An 18,369-nucleotide genomic window follows, 5' to 3' on the forward strand; every position below is an offset into this window, starting at 1 on the left:
TTCGGATTCAACATTCTTTTGAAAAAATACACATGAAAAAAAACCATCGCAGGCGTAAAGCACTTGAGTATTGTAATCCCAATAGAGTGGAGGTTTTTTGCTCCGCTTTGCAGGCCTTGTCTAAAATTCTTCTTTAATCAATGAAATGTCAAATATTTGTCTAGTTTCAAAAAGAATATTGCTGTTTGAGTAATGATTTATCTTTTATTGCAAAATTTGTTGGTAGCTTACCAAGCTGACAGCTTGGTTAGTAATGATTATCTTTCTTTCTGAACCAGTAATGATTTATCTAACTAAACGTGAAATGTGCGTTCTTTAGAATATCATGCATGCAATCGTTGTACAGTGGGATTGGTTGATTGATCGTTGATCAAAGTATGATTTCTTTTTTCTGGAAAACCTGTACGCCGAAAATCCATCTTTGCACCCAAGCTCATCTGCACCCGCGCCGACGAAAAAAATCAAAACAAATACTAGAAAGATTCAAAAAATTCTATTTTTTGTGCGGTAGATAATTTGATGCGTCAGGTCCGCTTCAATTTTCAAATCATTTGGACATCTGAGGGGCTCTCAGCAAAAAAGATAAATTGAGGGTCTGTAAAAATGTTTATTGTTCAGGTACTGTTTTGGCCCGATTTGTCTTTTTTGCTGAGAGCTACTCAGATGTCCAAATGCCTTGAAATTTGGAGCAGGCCTCACGCATCAAATTGTCTACCATACAAAAGAATATGGAATTTTTTGATTTTTTTGAAAAATTTACAATTTTTTTTAACCGGGTGCAGATGAGCCTGGGCACCAAAACGCCCTACTCCCTGTACGCTCTATATTTTGACAGGAATGACAGACAATCAGAGGCAATTATCCGGCCCAAGTCGTGATACGTGCTGCCAGCGCGACGAGCTCCAGATCCGTCCGTTCATTTGTTACACGATGGCGTGCTCTTCATGTTTTGATACGTCAAAGCAACAGTGTGGCACTGCCATAGTCCACTCCGTGTTTAATAAGGCACGTTGGCTTGTTTGAATGCGCCAGCTAGGGCGCGACGTCGACCCTAACGCGTCCATGGAGCTTCAGCTTCCTTCATTCGCACGTAACCAACACATGTCACCAATATATATATACACTACCCCATCGCCCGGGAGAGAGAGGCGGCTAGGCCATGGGGATTCACCCCGGGCTGCGGCGGCAGCTAGTAGCAAAGCAGCTGGAGTCACCGGACTGCCGCCGGTCAACCATCGACGGCCACACTACCGCCCCAATCTTGCTCATCACCGTCGTGGTCGACAACGCTTTCCGCGCCACGAGCGCCATCCAATGGCACAGCTTCTGCCAGGTACGTACCCACACCCCTCCCAGTCTTCTGATATCCAATGTTTTGTTTTGTCCACCGATTAATCCTCGTCGTGATTGGCAGGGGCCGATGACTGGCATGTCGCCGGCGGACGGTATCAAGGGCTTGACGTCCACGTACTACTATTATGTGGATGATCGCGCATGCTATGACCGAGACTGCGCTGCAAAGTTCACCGGCGCCCAGGGAGGTGAGGCCGGTCCGACCGTCGGCGGCCACGCTTGCACCGCCAAGGAACGTGCTGTCCGCCACAGAAGTCAGGGGCTGTCCTCCGGCCAACGAGCGGACACCGCCGCCAGACATGATGAAGTCAACGTGCTGCGGAAAGACGAGAGACAGACCGCCTGCGGTTGTGCACGCCGCGAACCAAAATGTCAGGTACATTCTCTTGGTCAGGGGCCATATGCGTGCACCACAGCGCAACTCATGGCCAACTGTCCTATCATCAGAGAAGAAGGCGCGGTCGAGGAGCTCCTCCGATGGTCCGGCCTGACATTGGAGGCCGTATCCTCGTGGATTGCTGGTATATGCGGGGGCAGGGACCATGCCACGTGCCCAGATCCCTGAATCTCTACTCTTGGCCCATAACCCTGTTATCTACCTCAATGGCGAAGGTCCAGTCGGGGAGCCTTGAGGAGAGGGCACATTAAGCGTGAGGTTTGGAGGTCAAGCGAATTCACGTGTCTCACAGGCTTTGAGCTTCCGGCTGCCTAGAGTTAATACTATTTGTTTTCACTATAAATAAACATTATACATTTTCTCTGATATTTTTTAGTATTGATGCTTCATTTGTGCTTTTTTCTTTGCGATTGCTTGGTTTATGCTTCAAGTTTGTAAGGTTTTTCTCAGGTGTATTTCGTTGTAATCTACTCCCTCCCTCACGTAATATAAGAGTGCTTTTGACACTACACTAGTGAAAAAATGCTCTTATATTATGAGACGGATGAAGTAGTAAAAATGAATTTGATTCTGTACTTGTGGAATTTACGGTCAATGAGTGTGTAATCGAAATGTTTGGAATAACTACCTATTGTTTTTCTTTCTTTGATAAGTAACATGTATCCTAATAATCTGATAGACCAAGATATGGGCATAACCTGATCCCATGCTCGCCCAACTTACTTGGCATGTTGTATGTGTCTTAATTCGTAGCTAACTGTCATGTATCTATGTGCATTAATTAGGAGTGTCCGATGTTAGAGCATATGAGGTCAAGCATTACAACACGACGCATGTCTCAGAAACATAGCTCGAGTTGCAGAAATTGCCAGAGGAGTGCCCGGTGTGAAAGCTCGTCGCCGTCGTAGTGGATATGCCCAGAGGCAGCTGCTCAGGGTGCTGGTTCGGAGGAGGCGCGGCAACTCCGTCGGCAAGCGGCGCTCCATGGCAGAGGCACTCAGGCCATGGCAGGGCACGGTAGATCGGATGGCTGTTTCGGTTGGCATCTGACGGCTGCCGAGGCGGCTGATCTAATCGATTTATCACTTGACGGACGCGTAGGACTGCCAAAAATTATATACGTTGATACGTCAATATGTACGCCGTACATGAAGATTTCCAAAGTCGTCCTGCTAGGCGGCTTATAGCCTACTTAAGAACATTAAAGTCATTGCATATGCCGGTTCAAACAAGAGCATCTACCGAGTCCCCTGGCGGCCGCAACTCTCAACAGCAGCAACACTTACCAGCCCAGTGTACCATCCACGCGGTGCTGGGCGACATAGCGGTCACCATTACGAATTTTCATCACGACAACTCTCACATGGATCAGCATGACTGCATGAGTACCCTCACAATCACAGTTCACACAGGCAGCGACGGAACCAACCTCGGGCAGGAAAACCATATAGAAACCACGTTTTTCTATTGGATTTCTGGCGGTGCAGCATAATTATTTTTAGTAATACTAGCACAAATGTCCATGAGTTGCAACGGGAGTAAAAAATAATTCACCAACCTGTTTTAGTCACTAAAAATTGCACGATCATGTTAATCCTATTCAGACTCATCTACATCAACATGCTGTAGTTCAGTCTAGTTTAAATTATTAAATCTGACATTGCTTTGAAAGAATCAGAAGTATTGTTAACTATCCACCACAACAATCTGCAACAACCACCAATAAATAATATGCTTCGACAACAAATAATTACTACAAAAATAGCTAGCAATTTCTATTCATCTCTCTCACTGTCCCTTCCCTGCAATAATGACATCATCACAGAAATAATGGCAGCATCAGTACAAAGCAAAACCAAGAAAATTGCTCCAAATCTTCAATTCCAATCTATGTATTGCCATTTACAAGTTTCCGCAAGCAGAGCATAGAACACCACATAGCAGCCGCACATGAAGCGTCCCTCCGTACAAAAATAAAGCAGCGGCACACAAAGCATATAGCAAAAAGAATGTAAAAAAAGCATAGAGCAAATAAATTACCCCACATTTCTCCTCTCTGTTCTACCCTCAGGCAACATACAAAATCGCAGGAGCAGTAATCTTATTCTCATCCACAATGACCGTGTATAATCCTCCAAGAAATCCGGCGCCATCTCATGGAACCTCGCCATGGAGCTAACCAAAGAGGCACATCTCTCTCTCTCTCTCTCTCTCTCTCTCTCTCTTCCCCCCTCCCTCCCTCCCTGTACTGGTTGCTCACCCTCAACCACCATGACGGTCTCCCAAGCGCTCAGCCATGGCGCCGGCAGCCTCCGCAGCGCTCTGGAACAACAGTCGTCCGCCTCGTCAACACTTGGCCACGACACCAATTGTCATCGCCCCTAGACAGCCCTCTATCTCTTGATCTCGGTCTATAAAAACGGCTGAGGAAGAAACTATTTACCTGAGATAAAAAAGACAATTCCCTAGTGCATTAAAAGAAGCTATTGTGGCAATAAAGGAGTTCACCGGAACCTCATATAGTCATGAGAAAATCTCAAAGCCAGGTGATCTGCCAAAATTAGGTGTGCCATTGTGAGAATCTGGCACTCTGGTTTAATAGAAATGATAGACTACTCATATCAACAAGGAGAATGATGACTTATTATGCCAGTAAAACACCATACTCGATCGAGACAACAAAAACCCACGCACCTAAGAAAATATTTTTAAAACCCGCATCTCCCAAACTCCTGGTACTGTTGAGGTCATCGAATGGGGGCGATAATTTAACAGGGAAAACTGCTAGGATCTTAAGGGGTGGTGGATTGCGTTAGAGAGGAAGAGGAAGAGGTAGCAGCAATCAGGAATTTTAGGGGAACTTGAGTACTCTTAACAGGAACAACTATCTATTATGGTCATGCTAATTGACGATGGTTCACATGTTTCGGTGGATAAATTAAGGGTGTAAATACACTAGAGATACACAAACTTGTGGGGTGCGAATGATTTAGTCCAAGAACTTGCAAAGGAAATGAGCTTGTCCAAAAAAAATCTTGCTCCAATTCAAATTATTCAAAATTACCCTAGTGCTTACTCATGGAACGCCACAATGAAAAAAAAGGAACACACCTAGGAGAAGTGTTTTTGACAATAAATCCATGAATTTCACATAATTTTACATGCCCCTACCCCTATAAAAAATGCCCCCCCCCCCTTCCCCTCTCGAATCCCTAATCTTTGTCTCTTCTACGATTTTCGCCTGCAGCAGGATGATCGTCAGCAAGGCATGGGCCAAGATCACCTTTGTAGTGTACTGTAACACAAATTCTTTCTTGTAGGTCAATGAGCTCTTCACTCAATATCTTTTATTTAGGTGATGCATTGTATTAGCGAGTTCAGCAAGCTTGAATTTTTAGGAGAATGGCATGTTGATAGATATTGATAATGGTCTACTGCGATTTGAGTCGAGTTCAATGCGATAAAAAACAAGCACTAGGAAAGAAAGATATGGGCACAAACTGAACCCATGCTTGGCCAACTTACTTGTAATGCATCATAAATGTACACACATTAATTAGTAGCTAACTTGTTAACGTGTTAACAGTGGTAGTACCTTGGATAACAGCGTGGAATGCGTGGTCAAGGGGGTTCAAACAGCGGATGATGTCGCCATCATGCACTTGATAATTTAGTGCGTTTGGGCCTCAGCTTACTTAATCTCTCGAACTCAAACGCAAACTCTGGAAGCTTCGGGGAGGTATCAGTTTTTTGTTTACCCTACGTAAGAGTGTTCATGTCATGCATATGTTGGACGCCACGCCCGAGTTGACCGCCCTGCTAGCGTGCTAGCTAACTACGTAGCTGCTAGCCGCCGCAGCCGTTGGCCGCCCGTAATCCCATTGCCGTGCTAGCTGCTAGCCACCGCAGCCGGCCACAACCACTTGCTGGCGCAGCCGTTAGCCTCACGCACGTGCTCTGCGAGCTCGCACGCAATGTGCTCGACGATATGAACGGAAAAATGAAACGAGAATTTGAGAGGTGTGGTTATTTGGCAGCAAATATGAAGAGTCAAAATTGACACGCCCGGTCAATGTCCGGGTGTGGCCGCGAGCGTTTGAGAGGTCACATTAGCAATGTCTGGCTATAGATGCTCTTATATTAGTGAGTTCGGCAAGTTTGATTTTTTTTGGAGAATGGCATGTTGATGGATATTGATTCTGGTCTGCCATGATTTGAGTCGAGTTCAATGTGATTTAATACAAGCAAGAGGAAATAAAGAAACAGGCACATGCTGAGAGCATCTCTAGCAGACCCCTTATATCGCGGATCTTAAAAGTGTCTTCACAGTTCACGGCAAGCCTCAGATACGGGCCAAAAATAACCGTGGCAGAACAGAAACTTTAAAATGAACGTGTAAATTTTGAAATCAAAACTTTTTGCGAGAAATCGAACTACTCCAGTAGAACTACTAGCCTTCATAGTTACCTGATCATCATACAAAAGTCATACATTGTCGATTTTGTACAAACTAGATCGAAGGAGCAACGGCCACCCTAACACTAATGCCGAAATTTGGCTTGATGGAGCCATCCGGGTGCGGCAGCGGAGGAGCGCAATCTTCGTCGTCGGAGCCGAGGTCGATGTAGATGTCGTCCTGTGCTTTGGCTTCGCGGCGCCATGCTGCCAAATTGTCGTTGAACTCATGCGCCTTCGCGAGCCCCTGCTCGAGGAGGACTTTGTCGAGGTCGGCTTCCCATCGACGGCGCTGCTCCGCCTCCTCCTCCTCCCACGCATTGCGTGCGAGGATGGAGGCCTCAAAGTCGTCCGCCTCCGCCGGGAGGAGGAATCCTCCGGCCCGATGAGGCCACTGCCCCGCCGCTCTGGCTTTTGCTCCCTCTTTGCCGCACGGAGTGGCGGGAGCTCCTCCGACTCTTTTTTCACCGGCGTGAGCATCGTACAGGAGCCCGACGCACCGACGAAGGAGATACAAGCGCAGGAAGAGCCGCTCGCGCCTGAGCACAGAAGCGCCTGCCTACGGTCGCACTCCTCCGACTCATGGCGGACGAGCGGTGGCGGTGGCGAGAGCCCGTTGTTCGTGTAAAGACGGGCATCGCCTCCGCTCAGGGTCGCCGCCACTGCGGGCACCGCGGCCCGAGGACCACATCCCGCCCCACATGGTGGAGTTGAGCGGCGAGAAATCGAGAGGGAAGAGAGGGATTGCGGTGGCCCGGGGATAGGGTTCAGCCCCGTATATTGACCGCGAACCTTTAGCTATATGTACTACGCGAGGGAATAGAAAAAGTTTGGTTTTTTTATATTGAATTTGTTAAAACAAAAAATATAATATCTAGTCAAAAAAGAAGATCTAGAATATATCCAGATGTGTGTGTATATTTAGCTAAATTCTATATTTATAGATAATGTAATCCTTCTTAAAAAATCCTTATTTTTACTCTTATTGAATCGCGGTAAAGTATTCTAATTCTTTGTCCGTCTAGATCGCGGTACATGTTCGGACTGCTCTGGATTGTAGAGGAACGAATTTCAGGCTACTTTAGATGGGGTGGGCTGCACCCATTCTCGGGCGGTTTCCGGACCACTGTAAACGATTTACGAGTCGGAGCGACTTTAAAGACTCTGGTTTGGTTCAAAAAAGGTGCCAAACCGTAATAGTCGTTGCTGGAATTTTACGAGCTGCCCGGTTCTAAGGGGTCTGCTAGAGATGCTCTAGGTGCATATTCGGCCACTTACTGGCCATGCATCAAACATGTATAATTAATCAGTAGATAACTGGTGCTATCAATGGTAGTACTAGGGATAACAGCGTAGCATCCATGTTCCTGCATAATGTGTACATGGTCCAGGTCAGGGGGTTCAAATAGGAAGAAGATGTCGCCATCGCATTCACTTGATAATATAGCGCGTTTATGCCTCAGCTTGCTTAATCGCTCGAACTCAAATTAAAACTCTGGAAGCTTTGGGGAGGTACTTTTTTCTGGTTTAGTAGCAAGATAGTTGATGTGATGCATATGCTGGACGGCGTCGCCATCCCCGCTATAAAATTTCACCACGAGAGCTCTCATAGAGATCCAACACACAATGATAGAATAAGGAGTACACAACAACATGCCATCACTTTTCACACAGATGAAAACGGAACCCAACGCCACTGGGATATCCGACCAGGGAAGCAAGTTTTTTTTCCACTGTGCTGCATAATTATTTAAGGAATACAGTATATACTAGATGACCTGCATACTTCTGAACATGGGCGAATGTTATACCAGAAAAAGTCAGTCTTGCATGATATATAACAATGGGTTTAAAATATGTGCTTCCTTGTTTTGTCTACGCCTGTGTGCGGTACAACCCACATCACACACGATCTTACTTACTCCATCCATTTCAGTTTACAAGTCTTGCACATGTATCTAGGTCGTCAATTTAACTTATATAAAATAAATTGTTTAACATAAAAATTATATCATTAGAAAATAGAATATATAAAGTTTCTAACCACATATATTTTGTATTGTATGCCTTTTATTAAGTTGGTCAAATTAACAACCTAGGTACATGTGCAAGACTTGTAAACTGAGCTGGAGGGAGCAATAACAATGTGAACTACATCGCAAACAATTCATGTAGAGTATCTGTGTGCATGATTTTTTTATTCAGGTCCGAGAAATCCAAAAACCGAGGTAATCAAAAATCCAGGTGGACCCTGGATAATATTGTTACCGTTCGATACATTCAAGTATATTTGAATTTAAATGCACAGAGCTATATCAAATAAGGCTTGTATGCATGTAGTGGTAAAATGCAGCCACCAGCTTGGTGTCAAAGCTCTTGCTCTAGTATTTCATGGTCGAGGGTTTGAGTCCATTGATCTCCACCATTTGTTTTTGCAATTTCAGCTGATTTAACAAGCAAAAAAGATGCACCGCAAAGACTCGAACTCGCAAGCTAGGAGCACTAACCAATGGAACAGACACAAGTATTGATTTTCAGTTGGTTCGGTTATATATTTTACCGACACAACATTTGGATTCAGGATTCTTTTGAACAAATACACATGAAAAAAAATTGCAGGCGTAAAGCATTAGAGTATTGTAATGCCGCAAGAATAGATTTTTTTTTTTTGCCCTGCTTTGCAGGTCTTGTCTAAAGTTCTTCTTTAATATTTAATCAATGAAATGCCATATATTTTTTCATGTTTCAAAAATATATATATTGCAGTCTGAGTAATGATTTAACTTTGATTGTAAATTTTCTTGGTAGCTTACCAAGCTGACTGTTTCGTGAGTAATGATTTATCTTGTATATTTTGTCACGTTTCAAAAAAATATATATTGCATGTATGTATGTGTATTAATTAGTAGCTACCTGTTATGTATGGATGTGCATTAATTAGTAGCTAACTAGTGCTATGGATGGTACCAGGGATAACCGCATGTTCCTGCATACTCCAGGTCAAGGGATCACACACGGAGAAGATGTTGCCATCATGCATTTTGATAATTTGAGGCGTTTGGGCCTCAGCTTGCTTAATCTCTCCAACACAATCTTTGTCTTCTCGGAGGTACGTGAAGACCTGCCCTTGCGTGAAGCTTCAGGAAGATTTCCCAAGTCGTCGTGCTAGGCGGTTCAGCCTACGTAAGAGCGTTAACGGTTAACGTCGTGCATATGCCAATTCAGAGAAGAGCACCGACCGAGTCCCCAGGCGGCCGCAACTGTCAACATGGCAGCCACACACACTTACAGCAAGTACAATAGTGTGTTTATAGCCCGCTTAGGGCATCTCTAATGGCAACCCGCAAATTTCCTCCCGCATCCTTTCACGGATAGGAGGGACCAGTTCGGGGCCACGGATGCAGGGGGAGGGCAGCCATCGAACGCTAGCTCCATACATTTTGACAACAACTTGAACCAACCGTATGAAATTCGACCAAACATGACGGATTTCATTAGATTTTTACATCAACTATAAGCGAAGCTCGTCGAGCTAGGTATAATTATCTAATCTAAATGGTCTTCGGTGTCCGTTCCCGTCCATGAACCAAGAGAACCGTAGCTTTACACCCTACACGAGTTATACTCATGGCCTCCTCTTTCTATTTTCCATCTTCCTCTTCATGTGCTTCTCTTCACGAATCCCTTCACGATTACGCGCAATTTTCCTTAAAATTATATGGCTGTTGGATCCATCCCACTCAACATAGCTTCTCCTGACACTAAAACCTTTCTCAAGACCATATTTGTTATAGAATCTATAACCTTCATCCTCACTATCAAATATCTTGTTGGCAATATGATAGTACTCCAACATAGACTCATCACTTACATCCACCATGTGTTCCTGCATCACCACTCCGATGAAAAAAAAACTCAAACGACAAAGACAAATGAATGCAAAAGCTAGTACGAAATCTTGTATGGAATTTTAAACTTTGCTCCTTGTACATGTTATGCCAAGCGATCATCAACGTCCATAAACTATTGAAGTGACAATGGATGATGAAAAATCCTAAATTGAATTGCATGCACTAGGGAAACCTAAATTGATGATGACTAAACTAATGTATGTAGGAAGTGCAGGCTATGAATCCAAGTCAAGTGATATTTGGGCGATTCACACCTTAGGATGGAAGTCGGGAAGAGATGGGATCAGTCGGGGGCGAGCTCCTATAGTGCCGCCACCGTCGCCGCCGACTCAACCGCCGCAGATGTGATGCCTTATTCTTCTTCTTGCCGCCGGGCACATCGAGGACAGTGAAGGGGGCGAGTAGGAGGCCGAGGACGGTGAATTATTATGTATTCTCTCAGTTCCTAAATATAAGTCTTTTTAGAGATTTCAATGCGGACTACATACGGAGCAAAATGAGTGAATCTAAACTCTAAAATATGTCTATATACATCCATTTGTAGTTTTTATTGAAATCTCTAGAAAGATTTATATTTAGGAAAGGAGGGAGTAGTTTCTAGGATATTTTGGTGTTTTTTGCTTCCTTGATTCATTTATCGAGTTTCTGCAAAAATCACAGGTGCGTGTATTTGTGTAATCAACTAGTAGAAAGGAATTTGATGATGTAGTAGTTGTCATATTCCATCTTCAGGGAGTCGTCGCCGTCTCGCCTGTCTGAGAAGGACCAAACCATAACACATCTCTAAGACACATCTAAAATCGGAACCCTCCCAGTGGCAAGGGCCGAGATCCACCGCGCCCCCATGACCCTAAGGCCACCGGAGACGAGGAGGACCGGCAGCTGCACCGACATGAGGCAGAGAAACCCTATTATTTTAGGGGAGCAGGCGGGTCCATTCTTCTTGTAGGTTATCTACCGGGCTACGGCTCTGAAAACTACGTGGTCAAAACTAAAGCATGTGGACATGCGGGTGCTTAAAGCCCCTGGGTACAACCCGTTGCACAAGGTTTCACTACAAGGATCCGGGTCTATTGCAACAAAATCGTTTGTCACAATACATGCCGATTTGTGGAGATACGTACCTATTGCCACGAAACAACATTCGTTGGCAGCCGTTGCGACTGGACACATGGTAATAGGTTATTGCCACAAAAAAGTAAATATTGCAATAAAGTGTGTTATTGCAACAACCATATGGGAAGTTGCCACATGTTTTCTCGTGGCAGCACTCACCTGATGCCACAATTTGCTTTGTGGAGATAGCTTTAATGCAACATGTGAAGAATCATGGCGATTAATAGCTCGTGGTGATAGACATTTGTGGCAACAACCTATGCCAACGACGCTCGCTTCATGGCGCATACTCTTATGTGGCAATAGTCAATTGTGGCAATAAACTATGGCAACAATCCTTGTTTCCGTGGCATTAGGCATTTTGCCATGAACTGCTACACTTGTGGAATTAACTTATGGCAACAAATATTCTAGTCATCGTAACAGGAAATTGCAACATACTAGTTTTGGTGGTGATAAATAGGTATCACAACGGGTGAAATGTTTGTAGCGAGAAACTATTGCGACAATTTAAACTTTTCGTGGTGCTAACATGTGGCAACCGAAAGTGGGTTGTGGTAATAGCCTATTGCAACCGTAAAAAAAAATACAAGCATTAAATTACAATATTTAAAACCATACTTATAATCTGTAGATTCATAAAATTCATATTTCTCATAGCAAATATCCATCAAATGAAACTCAAATGTAATTTAGCCATCCTAATTAAGTGCCAAGACTAAATTGTCCGTGATCTAGAGTCCAGTCAAGCTAGTTCTTTGGATCCTGCAATCAAGAAATCAAAAAAGTAGTTCTAGTTAATGAGTTCAACATAACATATGACATGCAATTATTCTAGCCCCATTGTTAAAAAGAACTGTCGCCAAACTAAATGGAGTAATATTGTGTCAAAAGCATAAGCACAAGTAGATGCACTACAATCTTCCGCTATTGATTTAAGTTGTGACACGATCTATAGTTTCAGTTAAGTTCATGTCCCTAGCTAGCACATATTCATTTTTTTTAAGCTGTGACTCGATGCAGCAGCAACACATGGTGAAAGAGAAGAAGCAACTAGCTAATTATGAAGGCCAATGGTGTATAAAATGCAGGTGAACATAAAGAGAAAGCAAGGTTGTGACTTACCATTGCTTTAAACATTCAATATTCCTTGTTGCAGCTTGTATGAGCGCATTTGAAGAAATAACAGTTAGGCTAGCATCTGGAGTCTTACTAGGACAAGATCTCTGTAAAAGAGTATTTTGCAAGTTTGGACTACTATTTTCTTTGCCAATCCTTTTCGTAGGACCTGCAAATAGAATTGCACTTTTAGCAATGTAAGTAAGCAACATAAATCTTGGAGTTGATCGCCAGCCTCTATATCGCTCTTTCGCAATTTTGAGAACTGTTGCTTCTGTTACTGGTGTATCTTCCAGGTCCCATCTGTCCTATAAAGCATAAAACAAATGAATATACATAAGCAGTGCATTATTGATGGTAAAATAAGATAACACATATGAAAAAGGTTGTACGCACTATGATATCAGCAACAACGAGTCGATGGATGGTAGGGTAAATGTCCGACCACTTCCTCACTTCAATGAGCAGTGTTGAAGGTTTAGCAATTTAACCCATACAAGGATTTTATGCATTATAGCAAATGCTAGAGATAGCTTAAGTGACATAAACAATTTACCAGATATGGGTTATCCATGTTGGTTTGTGTATGCTGTTATACTTTCCATCCTTGTTAAGACAGCAGAGCCTTTCCTTCCTGCACACAAAATCAATCAAGGGACTTAGCATTAACAAAGCATTGATGTTGTGCACAAGTAAGGATGTTGTGTACTAGGAGCATCCTCCCTAGAATTCATCATGTGCCCTTGTGTAAGATAATATTAGAATTTGAGTCAATTTAAGAAGAAACGCAATACATAAAGCAGGCATAAAATCAAACCAGTTTAATAAAAAATTAATAAAAATGATAAAAACTACGTTGGGAATGTGGAACGAAATAACTACAAAGCCCCATCTCACGCACGTCTCCTCCTCTCTTCTCTCTATTTTATTTCTCTTCTTGAGCAGATCCATTTATCTCCCCATGATCCGATCACACTACCAAAGGTCCTGATTGTACCACACTGGGTCAATTCCTTCTCACTTTTCTCTCAAGTTTCTCCAATCTCTCCTCTGCTTCTTTGAGTCCAATTGTTTTGAGTGAACAATTCTTCAGTTAACCTCCACAGTACACAGCTTGTTTCTATGGACGCCGGGCCAATAATTAATACCATTTGTTTTGATTCAAAATTATCCATGAAGACGAGTATGCAGAACAGAATCATACATGTCCATATTAACAGAAAATACATCTAGATGGAACTTTATCTGAATCCTCACGACACGGACTTCAATTCAGCCTAGGCAATCTAACGAAAACTACAGAGAGATGCCGGTCCAGGTGCCAGGAACTTGGAGGTTAATACAAGTTGCAGCCTAATTGGCTAATAATTGAAGCAGGAGTAGGGAATACAAAAAAACGACTGATCTACAGCGCTTCCTATGGAGGATCAGGGATGCGGCTTGGTGATGAACCTGGTTGCAGCGCTCCACCTCCGGGTCGGCCATGTGGCGAGCAACCCCGACGTAGGCAGGCCGGCACTGCGCTTGCGATGTAGGGGAGAAGACGGGAACTCCGCCGGTGCCGACGGCGCACCGCATCGCTGCCGCCGGCAGCCCGGCCGAGGACGCGGAAACGCGGCCCGCGTCGGCGGGCGCGGAGGAGAGGTGGGAGGGCGAGATCGAGGACTACGACTCCTCGTCGGCGGCACCGCGGGGCGCGCTGGGCAACCGCCGCACCCGATGGACGACGCTAGGATTTCTGGATGTTCTACGATGGGAGGAGATCGGGAGAAAGAACAACCTGAAACATTCTCCGCGCAGTTGACTCCGGTGTGGTTCGATGTGTAGAGGCAGAGCACGGGGTGTGCCCTCGACCTAGGCAGCCAAAGAGGTCTGCGGGCACGGGACCATGGCGGCACCAGCTACGGGAGTTAGGCGGCGGCGGGCGAGGAGCTGCGCGGTGGTGATAGCGAGTGGATTCGGTGGAGATTGGAGATGAGATGAAGGAAACCGTGTTGATATGGGGGAAAAGTTGACGATATTGTTGGCGCAATTACCTCCTCGTGATCTGTTTGATATTAGTCTCCGTCCAGGCTTCGTATGATGAGTGGGGCCAGGGTAATGCAGCGCGCGTATTTAAATATTTTTTGACCAGATTAGTCGCTATGGGAGGAAGAGAACGGCGAGGGAAAGTGAAAATTGGAGCGAAAACCAAAATAGAAATACGAGGGAGTCCAAAAATTTGGAGCGAAACAAATTATAAGTTTTGTCATTATATCATCTTGCCCGTGACAGGCACTTTACATATATTTGTTGTGTCGGACAGAATGTACTTCTTCTAGGTTTGTACTCCCTCTGTTCCTAAATATAAGTCTTTGGAAAGATTACACTATGGAGCACATACGGAGCAAAATGAATGCATCTATACTCTAAAATGCATCTAGATATATTCGTATGTGGTCCATAGTGAAATCTCTACAGAGACTTATATTTAAGAACGGAGGGAGTACAAATTAAGATCACTAGTTGTCCAGATCACTAGCTAGTTCTCATTGACATGAAGGCGGAAGCAACATTTTCCAACGTTTGCACTCATATGAGGTTTAAGGTCATCGCAAACGCCCGCGGTTAAAATGGACACAATATTTGTTTGGGTACACAATGATACGAGCTTCCCCCAAACGTCCGCCCGCAATATAAACAAATTCAGACACAATTCATGCAAACTTGACGGAACTCATTCAAACAGATGTACGTTCAGTATATATAAATTAGAGAAAAGTATAATTTTCGTCTCTCAACTCTTAGCGAAGTCTAGATTTAGTCCCTCAACTCCAAAACCAGACAACCTACACCCTCAACTCTTGAAACCGGACAAGTTCTGTCCCTTATCTAGGCAGACCCAGTATCACTGCCGCCTTGGCTTGGTTTTGACCGGTCTTTGTCCAGGTGGCATTATTTCTCTCTCCTACATTCTTCCTTCTCACATTGACTTATTGAGCCATTTCATCGAACACATTGCATGCACCGTGTGTGCCGTCAATGGCCAATACCTCGCAATTCCCTCTAGCCAACGATAGGTCACGAGCGCAGGCCTAAGTGAGGTTAGGATCTGCCAGGACCCAGTCTCCTTAGCCATGATGCTGCTCCGCGATTATTAGGATCGCCCGCCGGCATTGAGACAGTGGAGGAGGCACCCACGCACCTTCGCAATTGCCGGGGGTTCCTCCTCCTTTACGATCTTATTGCGCCAGATGATGCACAGCGATGGTGCCAACCAGGCGATGCGAGTGTACCCGCTAAGCGGCGGAGACGTTGGCTCCTCCTTCCTGAGGCGTTACATTTGGAATCCGCGATTGTGCCGTAGAGGTGGCGAAGCCGTCTTTGTCTTGGCGCGGTGGCAAGGCGTGATGCTGGTCCCACGTTGACTCCACTATGTGGCGGTGAGTGCGGTGTCGGACGATGGTCCATGATCGACCGCTCGAGGAGGATCACCATGTGTCGCTAATACTCCTCGCCCGTCGTCGCCTCCTCCGCGAGGAGGCGCGGCTGCGGCGGCTACTGTCAAACCAACTTTGTCACATTCATGTAGCCATCGGACGACAACCCTTTTGGCGGCTCCTTAGGCATTGATTAATTCTGAGTAGATTGACTAAACACAGAAAGCCTTCCATAGGCAGGCAGGCGTGTTTTTCACTGGATTTCGGCTCCTATTCCTCCTTGTCGCCGCCTACCCGTTGCTCCATTGATCCATCGCCGCCTTCCTGCTGCTCCATTGATCCGTCGCCGCCTTCCCGCTGCTCTATTGTTCGTACCACTTCCTGTTATTGTTGATGAGGAATTCCAAAGGGCGCCAGTCGCCGGGGTTGCTCCCCCTCGAGACCTGAACACGGTTCGCCGGGGTTGCAAGGGAAGCACGGAAAAGGAGATGGAAGGGGAGGATTGCCTGCTGCCACAATGGAAGATTCTTTTTCCAAAAAAGAATTGATTTGTCGCTGCGTTTAGTTCTTAAATATTCGCACGGCAAAGTGATCATCAACAAGCAGTAGTTTGAGTGGTAGACTACTTTAACTCTCGATCGTGTGCTCCCCAGTTCGATTCCTCGATCAGTCATTACTTTTGCTATTTTAACGGCGGCTTGTTGTGACGCCCCGAATGGGCCGGCCCATTCAAATAGCGCGTCCTGCGCGGAAGCTCACTGCGGTGCGTTCTTTTATCGATCGGTAGTGAAGTATTGAGCTAAGATGTGAGGCCCGGCTAGAGGTTAGGAGCGGGCTGTGCGCCAGGTCGAAAGATATTTATTTTTACAGCGGGCTGGGACTTTTTCTTACGCCCAGTCAATGGTCTCGGTTGCCTGTGGCCCAACCCCGCCATCGCTCAACAAGAAGAGATTCCATTTCTCTCTCAAAAAAAAAACAACAACAGGAGATTCCATTATTCATTTGTGTCGTAGTTGGAGGAAGAGACCTAGATCGATATACCCTAAGGATCACCTAAAAAAATCTAGCCCTAAAGAAACAAACCTAGATCGATCTGATATAAATCTGTATCCAAGAATAAAAGAGAGGGGCTTCACGCGATTCGGTTTTGCTCGAAAGGATAGCAAATATTTCCGCGCCAAATTCCTTATGTGTACAGGCATGTATAATTACTTTTTGCTTTTTATTATGTATATTTACAGTCTTATAACAAATATAATTTGCAACATATACCAGGCAATGTACATGTTCTGTTGCAACTTATGTACTACAGTATGGTCATGAGCTGCAACCCTGCAGCACATGAGCTGCAACGCTTATATGTGTATTTACACTGAATTTTGTAACATATAGTCAAAATGTTGTGGAATTTGTGTTGTTGTATAGGGGGTACCCTTGTAGTGATTTCAAATCCAAATTTAACAAATTAAATATGTATTCCTATCAAGAAAGTGTGTTCTACCCATTTATATACTTTTTCTACTGTTTCGGTTAATTAAAATTGGTGCAATTAAAAAATATTTTAATTACTCCTTAAAGGTTGCAAAAATCATAACTTAAAATCTATGAATTCAAATAATATATTTCTCCACTGTTTTACTTGTAACAAATGCAATGTCACGCCGATGTTGCAATATCTTTCTGAATATTACCAGAAATAATTATTCTGTTGAAATACCTAGTCTCTATTACAACAAAATGGCTGCCTCGCGTAACGGAATTTGTTTGTCGCAATATCGCTACCATATTGCAACACTGATGCAGTTTGTTGCAATAGTTAGCCACTTTTTTGCAACAATATTTGTACCTAATGCAACGTCATGCCGGTGTTGCAATATATTTCCGAATATTGCCATGAATAGTTATTCTGTTGAAATATCTAGTCTCTATTACAACAAAAGGACTACCCACGCGCATCGGAATTTGTTTGTCGCAATACTGCTACTATATTGCGACGCCGATGTAGTTTGTTGCAATATGAGGCCTCTATTGCAACAAAGTTAGTATTTATCGTGACCAAACTAAGTTATGGCAATATGTGCCGCCTATTACCACAGCTGGAGAATTTGTGGTAATATTGTGTTTTATTGCAACAAAACATAGTTGTAGCAATAAAGTTTGTTGCAATAGACTGGAATCCTAGTAGTGTTTATTCAACAAGATTCGCTAGCGAGCCATTAGTAGATTATGTTGATGAGCTACGTAATTGTGGGTTCGACCATTTGTGGTCGTGTTTTTCTTTTTCTTTTGTGATGAACTCAGTGACTGCAACTTGATTCATGTTTAATAATATGGTTGTGTGCCTGTGATGCAGAGGACAGGGTAATCCCTTTTTCCAAATAATATGACGACATTTCTCATGTTTTCAAATACAATGCTGAATATTTATGTAGTAGTCCCCTGCCTGAAAAATGAACAATTAGGTAGTAGTTGACTTGAACAAAACATCGAGGCAATCCTAAGTACTAGTGGTTTGTAAATAGATCACGCTGGACATCTCCAACTTTCTATGAACCATATTTTTTTTTTGCCACTTTGGAATCACCTAAATTTGTCTTAA

General features: G+C 44.1%; 1 protein-coding gene across 2 annotated transcripts; it reads left to right on the forward strand.

Moving 5' to 3' along the window:
- The first annotated feature begins 1,156 nt into the window (after positions 1 to 1,156).
- LOC123163135 (uncharacterized) lies at positions 1,157 to 2,259 on the forward strand. Of its 2 annotated transcripts, XM_044580899.1 has the most exons (3): positions 1,157 to 1,333; positions 1,415 to 1,729; positions 1,801 to 2,259. In XM_044580899.1, exons 1-3 carry the CDS (start codon positions 1,160 to 1,162, stop codon positions 1,999 to 2,001), a joined length of 690 nt encoding a protein of 229 aa, XP_044436834.1. In that variant the 5' UTR covers positions 1,157 to 1,159; the 3' UTR covers positions 2,002 to 2,259. The 2 variants fall into 2 exon arrangements, with proteins under 2 accessions (XP_044436834.1, XP_044436840.1); XM_044580905.1 differs by having other exon boundaries at positions 1,158 to 1,333; positions 1,415 to 2,259.
- Positions 2,260 to 18,369: the final 16,110 nt, after the last annotated feature.

The sequence above is a fragment of the Triticum aestivum genome, chromosome 1D (genome assembly GCF_018294505.1).
Source record: "Triticum aestivum cultivar Chinese Spring chromosome 1D, IWGSC CS RefSeq v2.1, whole genome shotgun sequence".
NCBI classification, from domain to species: Eukaryota; Viridiplantae; Streptophyta; class Magnoliopsida; order Poales; family Poaceae; genus Triticum; species Triticum aestivum.

What these genes read in the sequence shown, in the direction of transcription:
- LOC123163135 (XM_044580899.1), top strand. Translation starts at nt 1,160, where the DNA reads ATGGGGATTCACCCCGGGCTGCGGCGGCAGCTAGTAGCAAAGCAGCTG. An exon ending in AATGGCACAGCTTCTGCCAG is followed by an intron (nt 1,334 to 1,414) that starts GTACGTACCCAC and finishes CGTGATTGGCAG; the next exon opens with GGGCCGATGACTGGCATGTC. An exon ending in GCCGCGAACCAAAATGTCAG is followed by an intron (nt 1,730 to 1,800) that starts GTACATTCTCTT and finishes TCCTATCATCAG; the next exon opens with AGAAGAAGGCGCGGTCGAGG.